Source organism: Erythrolamprus reginae, chromosome 2 (assembly GCF_031021105.1).
Source record: "Erythrolamprus reginae isolate rEryReg1 chromosome 2, rEryReg1.hap1, whole genome shotgun sequence".
Lineage (NCBI taxonomy): Eukaryota > Metazoa > Chordata > Lepidosauria > Squamata > Dipsadidae > Erythrolamprus > Erythrolamprus reginae.
In genome coordinates this window covers 86982013-87003012 of record NC_091951.1, presented here as the reverse complement: position 1 = coordinate 87003012, position 21000 = coordinate 86982013, and the positions used below count along the sequence as shown (strand labels likewise).

At 38.6% G+C, this 21000-nt stretch overlaps 1 protein-coding gene across 2 annotated transcripts in view; it reads left to right on the top strand.

Annotated features, from left to right (window-relative positions):
• ATG7 (autophagy related 7) overlaps positions 1 to 21000 on the top strand; it is a 103577-nt gene that overhangs the window by 30357 nt on the left and 52220 nt on the right. For both annotated transcript variants that reach the window (XM_070738577.1, XM_070738576.1), the window contains exons 13-16: positions 1731 to 1928; positions 2658 to 2773; positions 3894 to 3969; positions 6926 to 7006. In XM_070738577.1, the coding sequence (XP_070594678.1) occupies positions 1731 to 1928; positions 2658 to 2773; positions 3894 to 3969; positions 6926 to 7006 (471 nt within the window). The remainder of the gene's footprint in view (positions 1 to 1730; positions 1929 to 2657; positions 2774 to 3893; positions 3970 to 6925; positions 7007 to 21000) is intronic.

Sequence of the window (21000 nt, the reverse complement as noted above, 5' to 3'; positions counted from 1 at the left end):
GGTCATGATACTACACAATCCATGCATTAACTATTCGGTTATTAAAGTCGTATTTCCTGCAGAAGTGTTGTGTGCTCACGTGTTGTTGTGGTTGAAGTTGAAGTAGTCATTGACAGGAAGGACGTTGTAGCAGATGATTTTATGGGCTATGCTTAGGTCGTGTTTAAGGTGACATAGTTCTAAGCTTTCTAAACCTAGGATTGTAAGTCTAGTTAGTTGCGTAGGGTATTCTGTTGTGAGTAGAGGAGTGAAGGGTTCTTCTATATGGCATCACTTTATAAATTTTATAAATTTATAAAATATGGCATTACTTTATAAATTTTAAAACTGAAATGCATAATCTGCTATTCTAGGTTATTGATCTCTGCTTTTGAGCAGTTCCTCCTATCTGAACTGTAAAAAGGTACAGAGCCATGGAACTGTAAAGTAAGAAGAGGCCTTGAAATTTGGTAATCCAACCTCTGCTCAGAGGAGGAATTCTCAAACCATCCAGACAAATGACTGTTTGAAAACATGTAATAATGGAGAGCTCAGTATTCTAGATATCAGGCAGTTCTATTGCTTAATGTTTCTTGTGATAAAGAATTTCCTTATTTCGAATTTGCCCTTTCTCTCTGTAGCTTTCACTACTCCTCATTCTAGCAGGCACATAAGAAAGAAATTCCTATGTAGGAAATTTATATCCATATAATCTTAACTAAATCTGAATCTTTGTAAGCTATATTTATTAATATTAGTATTTGAACTTGATAGTGGGTGTTTCTAAGTAAAAAATGAAAATGTTGTAACTACAGTGGTACCTCAAGATACGAACCCCTCATCTTACGAACAACTCGTGATACGAACCCGGGGTTCAGAAAAATTTTGCCTCTTCTTACGAACTTTTTTCGAGTTACGAACCGGCGTTCGGAGACTGCTGGGAAGCTGCGCGGCTGTTTTAAAAGGTGACAGCCGGGCGGCGGGGCTTCCCAGAAGCCTCCCGAACGCTGGTTCGTAACTTGAACAAAGTTCGTAAGAAGAGGCAAAAATTTTCTGAACCCCGGGTTCAGTTCGGGAGGTTGCTGGGAAGCCCCCCAGCCCGGCTGTCACCTTTTAAAACAGCCGCGCGGCTTCCCAGCTGTCTCCTGAAGCCGAACGCGGAAGTTCGGCTTTGGCGTTCGGCTTCAGGAGACAGCTGGGAAGCCGCGCGGCTGTTTTAAAAGGTCGCAGCCGGCCTGGGGGGCTTCCCAGAACCCCCCCGGGTTCGGGGTTTGGGGGGGTGCTGGGAAGCCCCCCAGGCCGGCTGTCACCTTTTAAAACAGCCGCGCGGCTTCCCCTGCAGTCGCCGAAAGCCGTTTTTTTGCAGGGGTTTTTTTGGTTGCACGGATTAATTGACTTTACATTATTTCCTGTGGGAAACAATGTTTCGTCTTACGAACCTTTCGTCTTACGAACCTCCTCCTTGCACCAATTAAGTTCGTATCATGAGGTATTACTGTATGTTGAAAATACTAAAACAGTACTAATTTTCTTTGTCTAATGATAGTGGTCCTCTCTCCATATTATGCATCCTTTTCAAAACTACACTAATGGATCAGGAAATCTTCCAAAGTAGATTTGATGAACACATGACTTGAAAGATAAGCTTTATTTATGTAATCTTGGTTGCTCATTTTTATTTTTTAGCATTTTGCTTATTGTATATGCTTAAATTTAAACATCACTTGCTTTGCTTTTTAATATTTTTACAGCTGGTCATCAATGCTGCTTTGGGATTTGACACATTTGTCGTGATGCGACATGGGCTAAAGAAACCAAAGAATCATGAAATTGGAGATTCTCCATGCAATAATTCTTCAGTCGATCTTTTGGGATCATCACTTTTTTCAAATATTCCCGGCTATAAACTTGGTTGCTACTTTTGCAATGATGTAGTTGCACCAGGAGATGTAAGTAGAAAAGTATTCTAGAAATTGCATATATTTAAAGAAATAAAGGGATTGAAAGCCTTTTAGCAATTCTAACTCTTCTGTAGAGTACTGTTGATTCCTATAATCTTCTCTAGAAAGTGTAGGACCCTTTTCCCAGTTACAGTGTGAAGTGCTATCTTGTCAGAAGAAAGAAGAGGACTAGATTCTGATTTTTAGCCTCAGTTCATAAGTGCTTTTACAGCCGTCTCTAAGTGGTTCACAGAATTAGCATATTGCCCCCAACAATTTGGGTCCTCATTTTACCCACCTCAGAAGGATGGAAGGCTGAGTCAACCTTGAGCCGGTGGTGAGTAGCCTGCAGTGCTGCACTCTAACCACAGCATCACCCCAGTCTGGGAAAGACAAAGAGACACAAGCATTTAAGAGTAAGGAATGGGATTATTAGAGGTCTTTGGTGGTCTCTGAGCTTGCTTGTTTTCTGGTAGATGTTACATTACCCAAACTAAATAACATTATCAGTGTGATGATGTTACCTCATTTGGGTAATGAAATGTCAAGAAGAAAACAAGCAAGCTCAAAGAGCACCAAGGACCCCTCATGTCAACTCTGAGCTACAAATATTATCTTTTATTAAGGGAATTATTAGCAGATATTTGGAAAAAGAACCGTAAATCACCATTCTGTATTTTATTTTAAAGAAAAAGCATAGAGAAAAAAACATCTATAACGTGTTCTCTTCCTTTGCAGTCCACCAGAGATAGGACATTGGATCAACAGTGTACGGTCAGTCGACCAGGATTAGCCATGATAGCAGGAGCACTTGCTGTTGAATTAATGATATCCATTTTGCAACATCCAGAAGGGTAAGCTATCATTGTGGAAAAGAAAGTATTGTATTTTTCGATTATAAGACACACCGGAGTATAAGACACATCTTAGTTTTTGGGGAGGAAAATAAGAAAAAAAAATTCTGCCTACCAGCATCCATCTGGCTAGTGTCCTTAGCAAACAGCTTGCAACATAAGAAAAGCCATGCTGAATCGGGCCAAAGCCCATCGAGTCCAGCATTCTGTGTCACACAGCGGCCTACCAATTGTCCATGGGGATCTTGAGCAGAAAGAGAAGGTAAAACCCTCCTTTCCCCTTGACCCCCAAGAAATGGTACCCAAGGAAATTCTGCCTGCCTCAACCAACATAAAGGTGGCACTTGTTTCAATAACCACCGATACACTTGGCATCCATGAATCTGTCTAATCCTGCCTTGAAGCTTTCCAGGCCAACAGCTGTCACGACCTCGTCTGGAAGTGAATTCCATAAAGCAATGACCCTCTGGGTGAAGAAATATTTCCCTTTATTTGTCCTCACTTTCCTACCTATGAGCTTTAGCGAGTGCCCCCTCGCCCTAGTATTGTGTGATAGAGAAAATATTTTTTTCTCTATCCACCTTTTTCTATCCCATGCATGATTTTATACACTTCGATCAAGTCACCTCTTAAAGGCCGTCTTTCAAGGTTGAAGAGACCAAGGTGTTGCAACCTGGTTTCCTAAGGGAGGTGCTCCATTTCGTTGATCATTCTTGTTGCCCTTTTTTGCACCTTTTTCAGTTCCATTATATCCTTCTTGAGGTGCGGTGACAAGAACTGTACACAGTACTCCCAAGTGTGTACTTGGAGTACATTAGCCTTGCAAAGCTCCATTTGAAAGGCTGTTTCAGCTTCCAAATGCTCCATTTGAGAGGTTGGGCGGGTTACATTTGGTGATTTTCACCCTCTTTTAGGAAAGAAAAAGGCGTATCTTATATGGCAATATTTTAGAATGTTTATTTTATTGCACCGGTTATTTTTTGGAAACATTGCCCTTCTGAAGATCAGTCAGATAATGTTGATTTGGATTTTAGTTCAAGTTTTACTTAGTCAAAATATGATGAATGCCAAGCTCTTCTGTACAAAAAGTTACATCTCTTTCTCTCCTCCTTTTTGTTAGAGGCTATGCAGTTGCAAGCAGTAGTGACGACAGAATGAACGAACCTCCCACCTCTCTTGGGCTTGTGCCTCATCAGGTTAGTAAATTGGAAAGTAATACAATTGTGAAATTATCCCTGAAATAATCTTTATATACCCCTGCAATGGGCAGCCCTCTAGTAGTAAAAGAATAGAGAAATAGATAAATTATTGAAAAACTTCATGGCTTCAGTTTAAGAGTTCAAAATGATATAGATTGAGAGGGGAAATCAATTTAAATTGAAGAACACGTAGAGGTGTATTCCAAATGTAAGCCGTTAAATGGAGGTCAGCTTTGTACTAAGGTCACAAATAATGGATAGGCACTTGAAAATACCAGTTTCTTTTTATTTTGTCCCAGAAACCAGTTTCTAATTTCATTCTAAACCAGGAGTGTCAAACTTTGATTTCATTGAGGGCTGCATCAGGGTTGTGTTTTACTTTGGGGGGGCGTGGCCAGGTGGGGATGGCCAGCTCAACGTCATTCATGTTGGGGGACGCCTGTAACCACATGCTTGGACTCCATCGTAGTTGTAAGTCAAGGACTATTTAGTACTTAATTCTTCCTCTTGCATCATCAAGCACACTACTTATCCACATCCTACTCCTCTTGATGTTTGAAAGCATGATTGGTTTACTTCAGAACTTGATGGGCATTTTAATTGTTTTTTCCTTAACTATGTTTACCCACCAACGTAAATTGTTGTTTGCTTGTTAACATTTTGAAAATGATGGTTTTGCTTCATTGCACAAAGAAATGAAGAGAAATTGATCCTGATGCTTTTCCCCTTGTAAAAAAAAAATTCTGAGCAGTAAAAATAATGTTGCAAAAATCACTTACAAAATGAAGTTTAATTACATTACAAAATCTCATCCTGTATATTCACTCCTCCCCCCTACACATTTGTGTCAACAACTGGTTTCCTGTTAGCTAAGAAGATGTAATGTTATCCAAGTTCTCTTTGTAGATAACATATCCGTTTGGAATTAATGCTGGCGGGGTGGGGTGGAGGTGGGGAGACAGTCTTTGATTCAGAACTTTTTGTTTTTCCTGCTTGTATGAATTAAGAGAAATAGAGATATGCACCATAATCTAATTAACTCTCATCTTTCTCTTCTTCATTCATAAATATATTTTATTCCTGTTTAAAGGTCTCCTGCTGTGTATCAGAATCTTACCATCTGAATGCTCAGCAAGCCTCCAGTTTAAATACAAATGCATATGGCCATAATTTTTTTTTAAAAAAAGGTCCCGTCCCCTTAACATTTCCTAATGTTTTCATTTTTGTCAGTTGTTTTTGGCCCAGTTATTTTACATTCTTTGATTGTCACAGCATGCCATTCTCTCCCACTAAGGAAAGCAGGAAAAAGGCAGCATACCTTATTTAAGCAACCTGAGATTCTAAATAAATTGATGGTATGCTTATTATTAGAAAGTTACAATCCTTGATGTGCTTAGGGAGGAGGTAAGCCACATATAATTTAGTTTGGGTTATTTTTGAGCAAGCATAATATCACTGTTTGATAATTGTGAGAAGGCTTTATCCATCCCTAAGTATCAATTTTGGCTTACATAGGATCTTGGGCTAAAATATTTATTAATTGGACTTGTATGCCACCCCTCTCAGTGGATAAAATAAAATATATTTGACTGAGTTGTGTAACTCAGTTTGCTCTATGTTCCAAACCACAGGCTTGGCATCCAGCATGTATTTAGCCTGGACACAAACCAGGTGTCATATGATTACCATTGAAGATCTTCTTAGCCATCCTTTGACAAGCAATCAATCAGCCAGAATGACTGCTTAGTGCTGTAAAGCAGTGTTTCCCAACCTTGGCAACTTGGAAATATCTGGACTTCAACTCCCAGAATTCCCCAGCCAGCATTTGCTGGCTGGGGAATTCTGGGAGTTGAAGTCCAAATATCTTCAAATTGCTAAGGTTGGGAAACACTGCTGTAAAGCACTGTGAAGCAGCATATAAGTCTAAATGCTATTTGCTTAATGATCTGGTCAAGAAAAGGAGGGGTCGGGATCCTAAAATTGGATGCAACTCACCGGATCACTTAATGACAGACATTCCAATCCCAATTGTGTTTGTAGGTCAAAGACTAATTAGATGGCTACTTACCTCCCATGGTTGCATTGACCATATCGCTGTGGGCAATGTATATTCCTAAAATAAAAAAAAGACCCAAGTTGTAATTAAACCCAACAGTACCAACAAATCAGAGCCCAAATCAGCATAGCAATAGCTAAGAGAAATGCTGTAGAGAATTAATGAGTCTTCATGGTTTATAGGGGAAGTAAGAATAAACAAACCATAAAAGTTGAGTTAGTGATCACAGCCATATGATCAAACTACTGATTCTATTTTGCAAGGGGGTAGAGCTTGGATCACAGATTGATTGATTGATTGATTGGATTTGTATGCCGCCCCTCTCCGTGGACTGGGGCGGCTAACAACAGTGACAAAAAACAGAGTGGCCACCTTTTTGGCCACTTTTTTGACACCTCCCCATCTGGCTACTGAGGAAAAAGGATTTGCTTGTTTGATGCTGCTATTTTACCCATTCAGATCCAAATAAAAAGATTGAATCCTTTATTGGGCAATAAAATTATATCATCATATTAAATTGGAGGACCTGCAACTGATAGTTCTGTAATATTCAGAATTGACTAGCTTTGAACAGCAGGAAAGTAAGCTTCCTTTTCCTCTGAGAATTAACCACATGGGTACATAGTGAAAGCATTTCTCCTTCCTGCTGCTTCAGTCCCTTTCTGCAAGAGGCTTATACTCCAGGTGGTGCTGTGTGTCTGTCTACAGAGAAATCACACTACATGCAATCATCCGACCAGAATAACCATGCCCTCGGTTTCTGTAGAAAGAGGCCTTCTTTCATCATTAGATCTGTAAATGTTGACTGCATTTTCTGAATAACATGGGAGCTGAGAAATTTAGCCAGGGCAATACTGCTGATTTCAAAATGCTGCTATACATCCCTTGTCTTGACAGATCCGAGGTTTTTTATCAAGATTTGATAATGTTCTTCCTGTCAGTCTGGCGTTTGACAAGTGTACTGCCTGTTCACCCAAGGTAAGTTTTGTATCTGTGTACATTTATTTATTTATTTATTTATTTATTTATTTATTGATTGGATTTGTATGCCGCCCCTCTCCGTGGACTCGGGGCGGCTAACAACAGTGATAAAAACAGCATGTAACAATCCAATACTAAAACAACTAAAAAACCCTTATTTATAAAACCAAACATACATACAAACATACCATGCATAAATTGTAGAGGCCTAGGGGGAAAGAATATCTCAGTTCCCCCATGCCTGACGGCAGAGGTGGGTTTTAAGGAGCTTATGAAAGGCGAGGAGGGTGGGGGCAATTCTAATCTCTGGGGGGAGTTGGTTCCAGGGGGCCGCCACAGAGAAGGCTCTTCCCCTGGGTCCCGCCAAATGACATTGTTTAGTCGACGGGACCCGGAGAAGGCCAACTCTTTGGGACTTAACTGGTTGCTGGGATTCATGCGGCAGAAGGCGGTCCCGGAGATAATCTAGTCCGGTGCCATGAAGGGCTTTAAAGGTCATAACCAACACTTTGAATTGTGACCGGAAACTGATCAGCAACCAATGCAGACTGCGGAGTGTTGGTGTGACATGGGCATGTTTGGGGAAGCCCATGATTGCTCTCGCAGCTGCATTCTGCATACTGTGTACGGAATACAAATGTAATGTAACAATTATTTTTATCCTTTCCTTGTTTTTGCATACAATTTTGCATGCAAACTTTAGATGACTATTTCCTGCCATATCTGATTTCCTGTCAGTTCCTCAGACATGAATACACATCTATCCTTTTTAGTAAATACAATTTTGTTAAGCAATTTATGGGCCAACAAGTGTGAAATGATTATATCGGTACAGAGTGTCTTGAAAGATACCATCTTTCATCATTTCTAAGTTTTATGCGGAATAAAAAAAAATCTTGCTGCTGTCACTCCAAAGTTGCCTGAAGATGGCCTCCAATACAATTCCAAAAGTTCAGACAAAACCTCTGGTCCCGGTGACTGACTCAGATTGGGTCCTTATTTAATGTGTTCAGAGAAATATTTAACATACACAATCTCCTAGAAGAGGGTTTTTCATGACCATTGCAGCATCCCCATAGTCACATGAACAAAACTGAATTTTATTTATGATGATTGCATTATTCATATGATCACTTTTGCAACCTTCTGACAAGCCAGATTCACTTAACAACCATGTTATTAATTTAACACAGATGGTTAACATCTGTGGCAAGAAAAGATAATAAAATCAGGCAAAACTCACTTAACAACTGTCTTGCCTCTCAGAAACATGCTACTGGACTTCTCAGCAATCCCCTACGGCTTGGCTGCCTTGGTCGGAACCTGCGTTGAGGGTATTTTAAACGGAAGCATTTTAGGTGGCAGATTCCCCTCTCCGATTGCAGAAAGAGTGCCTGAAACGCAAGGATCTGGAGGAAAAAGATACCAGGTGGCAGATTCCCTTTCATTTTGGGGGGAGGGAGAATCTTCCACCTGGTATCTCTTTCCTCCAGATCCTTACATTTCAGGCACCCTTTTTGCAATCGGAAAGGGGAATCGGCCACCTGAAAATGCTTCTGTTTAAAAGACTCTCAATGCAGTTTCCTGGGCTGCTTTAGGAATCAGGCTCCAATTGAAGCAGCCAAGCAACAGGGGCTTGCTGGAAAGCCAAGTAGCATGTTTACGAAATGGCAGGTCCAAGAGGGCTATTGGGACTTTCTGAGGGGAAGCCCAGCTTTCAATGCACTTTTTATTTATTTATTTATTTTATTTATTTATTAGATTTGTATGCCGCCCCTCTCTGAAGACTCGGGGCGGCTAACAACAATATAAAAAGACAATGTAAACAAATCTAATATTAAAAATAATCTAAAAAACCCCAATTTAAAGAACCACTCATACATACAGCATACCATGTATAAATTCTATAAGCCTAGGGGGAAGGGAAATTTCAATTCCCCCATGCCTGACGACAGAGGTGGGTTTTAAGGAGCTTGCGAAAGGCAAGGAGGGTGGGGGCAACTCTGATATCTGGGGGGAGCTGGTTCCAGAGGATCGGGGCCGCCACAGAGAAGGCTCTTCTCCTGGGTCCCGCCAAACGACATTGCTTAGTCGACGGAACCAGGAGAAGGCCAAGTCTGTGGGACCTAACCGGTTGCTAGGATTCGTGCGGCAGAAGGCGGTCCTGGAGATATTCTGGTCCGATACCACTTTTCCAGGATGCTTTGGGAATCAGGCTCCATATGGAACTGAGGATCCCCGCTGCTTGGAACCACCCGGAAATGCAACATGTGGATCATGTTGGCAGGGTTACATTTGGAGTATAAGATGCATCCAGATTTTCACCCTCTTTTGGGGGGAGGCGCATCTTATACTCCGAAATATACGATATATTTCTTCTCAGGAAAAAAAACAGCCCCTTTTGTATAGATAATATTTTTTGCAGACTTCCCTCAAAGTCATATTTCTTACTGTTTGTGGCATAGTCCAGTGCTTTCTTAATAAATAAGCTGAACGGATTCTCAGCTACAATAAGGGTAGTGGAAACCATTCTAGGCTAAAACGAGCATGTAAACAAGCACCCTCACTTATACAAATTAGTCACAAAAATTTCCTAGTAGAAATGTCTCCCCTTTTGTTTGACTTTTCTTCTTTCTTTCTTTCTTTCTTTCCTTCCTTCCTTCTTTCCTTCTTTCTTTCCTTCTTCCTTCCTTCCTTCCTTCCTTCCTTCCTTCTTTCTTTCTTTCTTTCTTTCTTTCTTTTGGACAGCAGCAACTTTCCCCCTTTCCCCATCACCTGTATGCCAACAATTGAAATGACTTCATTGTTCTCTCTATAAAGCTGACGCTTTCGTTTTTTGCCATTCAAACATATTTGGACTGGCTTTTTTTTAAAATGCAGGCTTGTAATTATAATTATCTTCACTTGCGTCACACACCCATAGCAGAAAAAAATGTTCCGTGCTCAAAACTCAGCTTCTTATCAAAATTCTTCTGGCTCTAAAGTAAATTCTATTTTATATAAAGTAATAAAGGCAGAATGAACATCTGTTAAATGAAGGACAATTTTGTACATGTGCTTCTTTGAGTGGTTTATAAAAGTAAATGGAGTTGAAAGACATATAGTTCATCCAAGGTAGGCCAGTGTGTCAGATATCTAAAGATTAATCTGAATACTAACCATTCTGATTTTTTTTCCTCCTATTTCTCAGGGAGGGAGGAGAAGGAAGGGAAGGGAGGGAGGAAAGAAGGAAGGAAGGGCAGATATATTTTGTTTTTTAAAATGACAGTGAAAAACCATTAGCTAAGCATCTTTTAAAAGTTAAAAGTTTAACAGGATGTTTGCCAGCAAAAGCCCTTTGCTCTTTGGGATGATTCCTATTTTTATACTTTCGTGCTCAGTTTCACGGGTCTAACTCTTACACTTCTAAATACAATACTCTTGTTTCTTGATGCTGGCTTTTACATATGTGTGCATGTGTAAAAATGGTATGTGTGTTGAAATGATTATCTTTTCAGATTTAACACAGCATCCTCTTCACTTATTCTAGTGATATATAGCCAGTCATTTGCTCTGACAGTCTGTTCTGTAGGTTTAGTTTTGTTTTTTTCTCATAAATTCTTGCCAGGATATGTGTCTGGCAGAAATTGGCGATATTTATTGAATTTACCATTACAGAACTCTCTTTCAGAAATAGGAGCCATTTTAATATTTCTTTAACTCCATCAAAATGTTCTTATTGGCCTAAATGTCAGTTTCTCCCTGCATTTACATTTGTTACCTCAAACTGTAATATCTCACACCAGATATGGCCATATTTCCAAAAATCTCTTTAGGAAACTGCAAAGAGAAAGGGAAACCGCCATCCATAAATACAAGACTTTAGATGCCAGCTGTGGGTAGCTGTAATTAATTCTAGATTTCCCTTTATCTTGTCAGCAGATGTTTAACTTGCTGGCGTAGTCTTTAGAAGCCATCCTATATGATACCTTTCCCTCCTTCAGTACTTTATTTATTTTATTTATTATTATTTATTTATTAATCAGATTTGTATGCCGCCCCTCTCCACAGACTCGGGGCGGCTAATAACAATAATAATACAATGTAAACAAATCTAATATTTAAGTTAATTTAAAAAACCCCAATTTAAGAAACCAATCGTACATACTGACATACCATGCATGAATTTTATAAGCTTAGGGGGAAGGGAAAGCCTCAATTCCCCCATGCTTGACGACAGAGGTGGGTTTTAAGGAGCTTACGAAAGGCAAGGAGGGTGGGGGCAACTCTGATATCTGGGGGGAGTTGGTTCCAAAGGGTCAGGGCCGCCACAGAGAAGGCTCTTCCCCTGGGTCCCGCCAAACGACATTGTTTAGCTGACGGGACCCGGAGAAGGCCAACTCTGTGAGACCTAACTGGTCGCTGGGATTCGTGCACAAATAATGAGAACCTGATTTTTTTCTTTTGACATTCACAATGGTGCCGGTGTTATCTAAGTGGGAATCTCTTCTGGGACAGCCCTGAAGACTGATTTTTCACTACCACTACCAAAGGTTTGCATCCTCAACATTTAATTCCTGTCTGAAATCAGGGCAGATGCAATAAATCTTCTTGCCCTCTCTGCTGTACAGATTTAATGTTTTCTTCATGGAAATTTTGGTTTTCAATCTTTTGTTTAATAGTGATTCTTCCTACATTCTGATCCACCATCACCCCAACACAAACTGCACAGGAATATTTCTTTAATGCACAATAGCACAAATTTTGCTGCCGCTTACAAGGGATTTGGTATTTGGGTTTTGTGACATCTCAGCATAATTTGCAGCTGTTCAGAATGGCTGTGTTATCTGAGTCATGGAGCTGCTGTATTTAGTAGTGTTGGCTTGTGCTTTGCCTGATTTTCTGTCATCACTGCTTCTCAGAAGGTATTTCCTTCCTCTCCCCCACAGTTCTACAAATGTACCCAATATGTACAGATATCTGTCAATGTATTTATTTATTATTTATTTTATTTATTGGATTTGTATGCCGCCCCTCTCCACAGACTCGGGGCGGCTAACAGCAGCAATAAAACAGCATATAACAATAATCCAATACTAAAAACAGTTAATAACCCATTATTATAAAAACCAATCATACGTACAGACATACCATGCATAAAATTATAAAGGCCTAGGGGGAAAGCGTATCTCAATTCTCCCATGTCTGGCGGCAGAGGTGGGTTTTAAGCAGCTTACAAAAAGCAAGGAGTGTGGGGGCAATTCTAATCTCTGGGGGGAGTTGGTTCCAGAGGGCCGGGGCCGCCACAGAGAAGGCTCTTCCCCTGGGCCCCGCCAAGCGACATTGTTTAGTTGACGGGACCCAGAGAAGACCCACTCTGTGGGACCTAACTGGTCGCTGGGATTCGTGCAGCAGAAGGCAGTCCCTGAGGTAATCTGGTCTGGTGCCATGAAGGGCTTTATAGGTCATAACCAAAACTTTGAATTGTGACTGGAAACTGATATAGATATAGTTATATGATAAGATGAATGGGGATACCACTGTTTTGTTTTTTTGGGTGGGCGGCATGAAGGGAACTTCATTAATTCATCTATCTAAAATCAGATTGCACTTTTGTGGCTACTCAAGCTTTGGCCAACTGGCAGGCAGTGATATGGACATTTTGAAAACATAGACAACAAAATGTAGATGCAACTTTGCATATGACACTTTGGATATTAACAGAGAAAGGTAAAGACAATGTAGAATTACATATTCATGCCATTGTGGGTTGTAGTCTTGGGAAATGGAAGGCTGGCAGTTTAGAAAACCCCTTAAATTGAGAATCGTGTGTTGAGTAAACGAGTAACACATTTTTTTTGCCTTTGAGAACTTAAATTACTAATGCTCTTTCTTTTAAAAAATCTTTTATGTTCTGGGGTTTTTAAAAGCTTTCAGATGTGTGAATTAGATAGTCATTTATATTATTGGCAAGTATACAGAGATATAGATTACCAGGGTTAAAAACCTGGAGTGGAGAGTTTGATTCTTTTGGCTTTCTCCTGTACCTTAATTTTCACATAACTATGAAGCAATTTGTCACTGAGGACTTTCTTAGAAAAACTTTGAAGCATAGAGAGAAGAAAATAAATTCTCTTCTTTCCCTTTCTTCTTTTTAAAGCCACAAGTATAGTTCCTTTGATAAACCTTTTTGGGAATATTTAAAGCATCAAATTGTTATGAACATGTAATCTAATTCTCTTTAATTAAAGCTAGAGAAAAAGTGTTAATTTTCAGGCTTTGGAAAGCTAGTGTTCAGATCATTAATCTTTAACAAGAAAGTCATTGTTTACAACTTACATATGTCTACAAGACAAATAATAGGATATTGTATTGAGTGATGTAACTCAATAATTTAGAGAAAAATTATAACTAGACGAAAGAGAGGACATCTCACTTTGGGAATATAGAAGAGAAAGGGGAGGATCAATTGAATATTCAGATCTTCATCATGTATTTTACTATGTGTATATTGATATATACCCACTAAAACCCTCATTGTGTATTGGACAAAATAAATAAATAAATAAATAAAATCTTTTGAGCAGAAATTTAAAAAAAAGAAATACGATTTTTACCAGAGAAGTTGAGAATAGCTGTGAAGTTGACAAGACTTTGTAAAACAATGTGAACATAAGGGGTTATTCTGTTGTGGTTGTAGATCTGTATTGCTTCTGTCATTTATCTTTTTATAACAGTCAGTTTTTATATAATCATAGTTTTATAACAGTCAGTTGCAGTGCTAATCAGTTACACTGCAGAGTTGATGCAATCTTCTAATTTTCTCTTCTGTCTGGTTTGACACAGAAAGTTGTGAGCCTGTTTTAAAATGGGCAGTGCAAGGAGAGGATAAACACTGTCTTAAACCATTAAAGCTGAAGTTGTCATTAAATCTTAATTGACTTTTATTGTATGGGGTTTTTTTTCTGAATATGGACTTTTGTTTCTTAACTGAAGGCACTCAATGACTTCCCAATATGACCCTTTCTTCAATTCAGTAGTTCATAAAAAGGCAGCAGCATTTAGAGCAAGGGTCTCCAACTTTGGCAACTTGAAGACTTGTGGACTTTAACTCCAAAATTCTTCAGCCAGCAAAGCTGGTTGAGGAATTCTGGGAATTAAAGTCCACAAGTCTTCAAATTGCCAAGGTTGGAAATCCCCGATTTAGAGTATAGAGGTGTTTATTTATACAGGTATTCCTTTACTTAAAACAGTTCATTTAGTTATCATTTGAGGTTAGAGTGGCACTGAAAAAAGATGACATGACCATTTTTCACACGACTGTTGTAGCATCCGTATGGTCATATGATTACATTTGTATATTCGACAACTGACTCACATTTATGACATTTTCAGTGTTCCAGAGTCATGTGATTCCCCATCTGTGACCTTTTGACAAGCAGAGTCAATGGGAAACCAGATTCACTTAACAACCATGTTGGTAATTTAACCACTACAGTAAATCAGTGTTTCCCAACCTTGGCAATTTGAAGATATCTGGACTTCAACTCCCAGAATTCCCCAGCCAGCATTCGCTGGCTGGGGAATTCTGGAAGTTGAAGTCCAAATATCTTCAAGTTGCCAAGGTTGGGAAACACTGCAGTAAATCACTGAACAAAAGTAGCAAGAAAAGTTGTCAGATGGGGGAATACTCACGTAATAATTTTCTCACTTAACAACATGAATTTTGGGCTCCATTGTGGTCATAAGCTTAGGACTACATGTATTCATAAAATGGCTATTAAAAATCCAATTACAGATTATTTTAATATGCAGCATCAGCAAAAAAAAGGTTTGAAGGTCTGCTGTTTTTTGCTTTGTTTATGTTTATTTATATTCCACCTGTAAATAACTCCAGGTGCCAAACATGGATAATGCTCTTACCTCTCCTATTTTTCACACAATAGCAACCCTATGAGGTGAGTTGGGCTGAGAGTGACTGACCCAAAAAAACCAGCTAGCTTTCATGCCTAAGACAGAATTAAAACTCACATTCTCCCTGTTACTAGCCTCGCACCTTAACCAAAAAACCTCTGGCTCTGTTTCAGAACACCTATTTTCTGACTTTTTCTGGTTTGGGTTATATCCCAGGTGGATGAATCTGTTTCAGTGTTTCTTTACATTCATGGTCTCCTTGCTATATGAAATAAATAGTGTTGAATGCAAACATTTTGAGGTATTACACTAAAGGTACAATTTGACTTGTTAAAAGTATAGCAAGTTTGAAGGCTATAATTATCTCAGCTATGGAACAATCTTCTCAAAATTATTTTCCATTAGCCATCTTATTTGAACCTGATAAAGCTCAAGCATGCTTTGCGGTAGTCTGTTGGAAGAGGAAGATTCTCTACTTTAAAATCTGTGTCTTTGAAATTGGAATAGTTGCTGGTTATATACCAGTAGATTATATTTCATATTTATATGGTTTATTTCTAAATGTTTTAAATAGTTCAATGTAATGTTTAACAACAGAATGCAATAAGTATAAAAATATTCATATTATATAAAAAGGAAACAAACAGTGAACAGTAATATGGACAATTAGTATTTACGGTATAATATTGACAGATAAAGTAACAAAAAATATTTTATCATTCTGAAAAAAGAAAACTCAAACCTAGACATTTGTTCTGAAAAAAGAAATGCTAATTACTTTTGTGCAAGCAAAACTTATAGATTTTTTCTGAATTCTTTTTAATGAATAAGTCTTGCATATTTTCCTAATCCATTTGGTAATGCTAGATGTTTCTGTCACATTCCTTGTGAAAGGTTTTACCTTTCTTTATTGTATCTTATTAATAAGCATTTACACTTGTTTATTTTAAGCTATTGTAATCGGACGCAAGTGGCCAATCACACGCCCAGTTGCTGTGCCCAGAGAGAATCATCTGACTTCTGAGACCCAATAAGGGAAAAGAAAGAGATTCTGTCAGGGATGAATGAAAAGTATCAGTAGGGCATTCATGAGAGAATTGGCTGGAGTCTGGGATGAAGAAGTGATCTCCTTAGAAATTGAGATGTTTGGTTTTGGTTAGAATTGTGTGAAGGTTTTCTTAATTATTATTTTATCATTTTACCATGTGTTATATGAAGAACCCTATTTGGGTACCTTTAATAAAGTTGGTTTTTGTTCAAATCCTGGAATGAACTTATTGCCTCTTAGCATGTGCCTCAACTTGGCTAAGCTACTGACTATCATTTTTTTGTTTGTTGGTTGGTTTCCCCTTTGGTGTTTAGCCAGATTCAAGGTGGGGTGAAGATTTCCTCTTCAATCCTCTCCTGCTATGGAAAGGAAAAAATGCTTTATAGTGAAAGGCTGGTGGTAGCAGGGAGACCTGTTTTTTCTAGTCACTGTTCCCTCACAGGTGCAGTTACCTCATAACTTAGAGGAGGGTCTGATTCAGCCCTAAGGGCAAACATTTCCTTTATTTCAGTTTCAAAGGGCTTTCTACTGAACCCATGCAAATAAAAAGATAATTTTTTTCGATTAGTTAACTTCAGACACATAATAGATAAATTCTGAGTTAATATATATTTTAAAAGAATAATTATGACTCAAATTAATGACTCGTATCTTGTCAGTTATTCAGGCTGCCTGTGCTGGTTTTGCAAACCTGAGCTCATCTATTCTGCTATTAAAGCAGATATTATATCTAGATCAATCTGCATTGCAGTTCCCAGAGAAATGATGGCAAACCTTTTTTTTAACTCGGGTGCCAAAAGTGTTTGTGCATGTGCTATTGTACGCACGTGTGCCCACACCCATGCCCCGCTCCCTGCTCATGCATGTGTGACACCCCCCCCATGCTGCCCCACCCCTGCGCATGCCTGCACACACACACCATTCCCCTGTTCCTCCATTTCCCAACTTCCGGTGGGCCAGGTAGACCTGTTATTCACCCTCCCCAAGCTCCAGAGGCTTCCCTGGAGCCTGGGGAAGGTGAAAATGGCCTCCCCTGACCCTCTAGAGGCCGAAAACTCCCTCCCAGAGTCTCTTTATAAGCTGAAAATCAGTTGTCCGGAGTGCACATGTGCTGGAGTTGAGCTAGGGCAACGGCTCGCGGGCCGGCAGATATAGTTCTGTGTGCCACCTGTGGCACAGGTGTCATAGATTCGCCATCATGGCCCTAGAGAATTCTCTTTATTGTTCATAGCACAAGGAATAGAAGATGTATTGTCTTTTTTCTTTCTTTCTGTATTTATAATTGTAAATAATTTTTTTTCTTTAAAAAATTTTTTTTTAAAAAGAAGATTTTATTATTTATATAGATCTTAGTGGGATAAGTATGTATCGAGAAAAACAGTGTGCCCTGCCTTGAAATTCATGAAGGAGGAAAAGAGTTATAAATTTTAGGAAACTCAGCTAGGTAACAGCTCTAAAGATTAGCTAAGAAAGCTAAGCGGCTTCAAACCTAGCTAAATGTTAGACAAATGGTAACTAGACTGCAGGCTAGTCAGGATAGTCAAAAAACATTCTGGGAGAACTCCCATATTACTGCCATGAAAAGGATGAATGTTGTCCTTGTTGTCACCAAGGATGAAACCACTTGAAAAAGACATTACTTATGAAATACTATTAAATAAAGCGTAAACACATTTGTATACAATTACAGTTAATTTACTTATAAAAAGAATAATCTGATTTTCATTAAAAAAATAACCTTAAAGCAGGATATAGCAATACAGACCAATGAAACAATATGAAATAGCTCCAATTAAAGGAATCAGCCAAGAACAACAACTGTAATATATTAAATGCTGCAGACTGATGTCAACCATAAGAGTTATTCTCTTTTTCAGTTCTGTTGAATGGTGAGATACCTGTGCTCTTATTGTAATTGTTAATAATTTTGGTATGTTTATTTGAATATGAGCTTACTCTTAAGTGGTAGCTTATGTTAAAAAGTTTGCCTAAAATCATAAAAAAACAGTGTCTCTTGATGCAATGTATGCAGAATGGCTGCGAATAATTTTTAGATTGCTGTGAAATTGTTTCTGGCATTGTCCATGGAAATATCCCAAGTAATTGAGAAAGTTTCTAAACGTTAATTTTACTAGTGTAGTCTCTGATGGCACTAATCCTCTTGTGAAATTACTGCCAAATTTGAGAAGCATTTGTTAATATGCAGCTTATTTTCCAGATCTTGCAAAATCAGTTTCATTCCAGTATCTGAAAAGCCATAAAGCAGAGCAAGGCAAACAAAACATTCTAAAGCTGAAACAAACTCCCTTACAAGAAAAAGATATAAATCATTTGAGATACTTAGATTAGTTTGTACTTGATATACAGAATGGATACAGGTTTCCATACAAGCATTTATAATCAGTAGAGTTTAAAAACGCATAAAAGGAAGTATTAGATAGCACAGTTAACTGTAGAATTTGTTCCGCAAAATATGATGGTGACATTAATTTAACAGGCGGCATGTCACATGCGTGAATAGTTAGGTTATTCAATTGATCTCCCCTATATGTTACCCAGGTGTCCCAAATTGTCTCTGGACAGCCTTGTAGGCTATGCGGTAGTAAAATTTTTGGTAGCCCTTCACTGTCAATAAGTTATGTGGTTACATAACATCACACTTTTTAGTGATAGCAATCTGGTTCCAATTGCCACCATAACCTTAGGATTACCTGTGTATTTTTTACATTATTGCCTACATTACATTTACATTATTATTTTTATACTGATTCTTATTATTTACTGTTTTATTTTCACAGTTCTTTATTGATTTTCCATAATTTGATTTTTTTTCATAGAAGTCTAAGCCAATACTGCCACCATTACAAAGCTTTCAAAAAGCTGCTACATTTTTAAATCTTGGAAGAAAGTAGCAGAGATGTTTTGGGCTTGAATGTCAAGATAAGGCCGCCAAGAATGCACCACTAAATATAGAGTTTTCTTCCACTCCCAGGCATGTGGCAGAATCCAGCATCTTTCATAAAGTCTGGTTTCACATCAGTTTTCTATCTTTCTGTGCTCATTGCAGTCCTTCAATGGGCTGCATCCCATGTATTCTGTTTGACCAATGCTATTTTGTGGGTAGTTTCTACAGAAATATTTGGTTGCATACCCTGGGACCAAATATCAATATTTGCAGGACATTCTATTTCAATAAAAATGTAAAATGTCTTCATAAGATTATTATATTATTCAATACTGAACTTGTGTAAGGGTTGAATTGGTGAGATGAGAGACCCTGATTATTATGGAAGAGGGAGCCATTTTACAAACATGGCTGAGAAAAAGCAATGTTTTGAGGGAGTTTAAAAAGCAGTATGTGGAGTTGGTGGGTGGGAAGATGTCTTGTATGCTATTAGATAGGGGAATTCTTGACAGGTGATTCTTTGCAGTAAATTAATCATTTAACCTTTTAGCCAAGAGAGAATTATTCAGTTATGTCTGATATGAAACTTTGACAATTTGATATGTGAATGGAGTTAAAGATTAAAATTGGAAATGTGAGTAGTGTTTGAACATTTAACTGCACGGGGGAAGGGGTTTACAGTAACAAAATGAATTCTTGAATTTAAAAATCACATGTATTCATATACACAAAAATATAAGGGGAGAGGTAGGATGCTTGGCTGCATAGCTAGAGGTATAACAAGCAGGAAGAGGGAGATTATGATCCCGCTATATAGAGTGCTGGTGAGACCACATTTGGAATACTGTGTTCAGTTCTGGAGACCTCACCTACAAAAAGATATTAACAAAATTGAACAGGTCCAAAGACGGGCTACAAGAATGGTGGAAGGTCTTAAGCATAAAACGTATCAGGAAAGACTTAATGAACTCAATCTGTATAGTCTGGAGGACAGAAGGAAAAGGGGGGACATGATCAAAAAATTTAAATATGTTAAAGGGTTAAATAAGGTCCAGGAGGGAAGTGTTTTTAATAGGAAAGTGAACACAAGAACAAGGGGACACAATCTGAAGTTAGTTGGGGGAAAGATCAAAAGCAACGTGAGAAAATATTATTTCACTGAAAGAGTAGTAGATACTTGGAACAAACTTCCAGCAGACGTGGTTGGTAAATCCACAGTAACTGAATTTAAACTTGCCTGGGATAAACATATCATCCATCCTAAGATAAAATACAGAAAATAGTATAAGGGCAGACTAGATGGACCATGAGGTCTTTTTATGCTGTCAGACTTCTATGTTTCTATGTAGATGTGTAATTTGGGTCAATAAGCTTAGAGGTTACCCCAGTCTGCCACCATCGCCATCTTCTTCTGTGGTATCTTACGTTCATAATCCCTTTGGACCAGGGGTGTCAAATCAATGTCCGTGGGCCGGATCTGGCTCATAGGCTCCTTAAATCTGGCTTAAAGGGCTGATCTGGAAATATCAAAGGACCAGCCCGTGGTGCCTCTGCCAGCTAAAAATGGGCTATGGGCGGCGTACGTGGCCAGTTTTTGGCCTCCATGGCCTCCTGCAGCACTCTGCTGGCTATAAATGGCCAAGGGGGGGGGGGTGTGGAGCTCATACAGTGTAACGAGTGGTTATATGGTAAGATGTATGATCTCCCTTTTGAATGGTATCATCAACTCTTGGCATTTACTGTATTCCCTAAAGAAATTCATTATTATTCATTGCTCCAGTAAGTTGTGAGAAGGCCGCTCATGCTCTCAAAACCCTCAAAACAAGGCCGAGTTAGAAGGTGTAACTAAAACCATAAAGGAGGCTTTTAAAAAGTAAAAAATAATTTACTACAGTAATGCCTTACCACTCTCTCCCATGAAATTTTATTACTTCTCTTAAAGAAAGGAATCTGAGACTGTTTTATAGTTGAACAATAGTTGAGAGTGAAATGTAGCAGTTAGTATTCCAAACATAAAATCCTCTTTGGAAGTTTTAAAAGATTGGTTAGGTAAGCATTTATTTCATCATCACCTGAAAATTTCTCCAAACAGCTCTGTGAGTGAAAGTGTAATGAGTATATGCTACAACTCAAAAGTAATGGGAG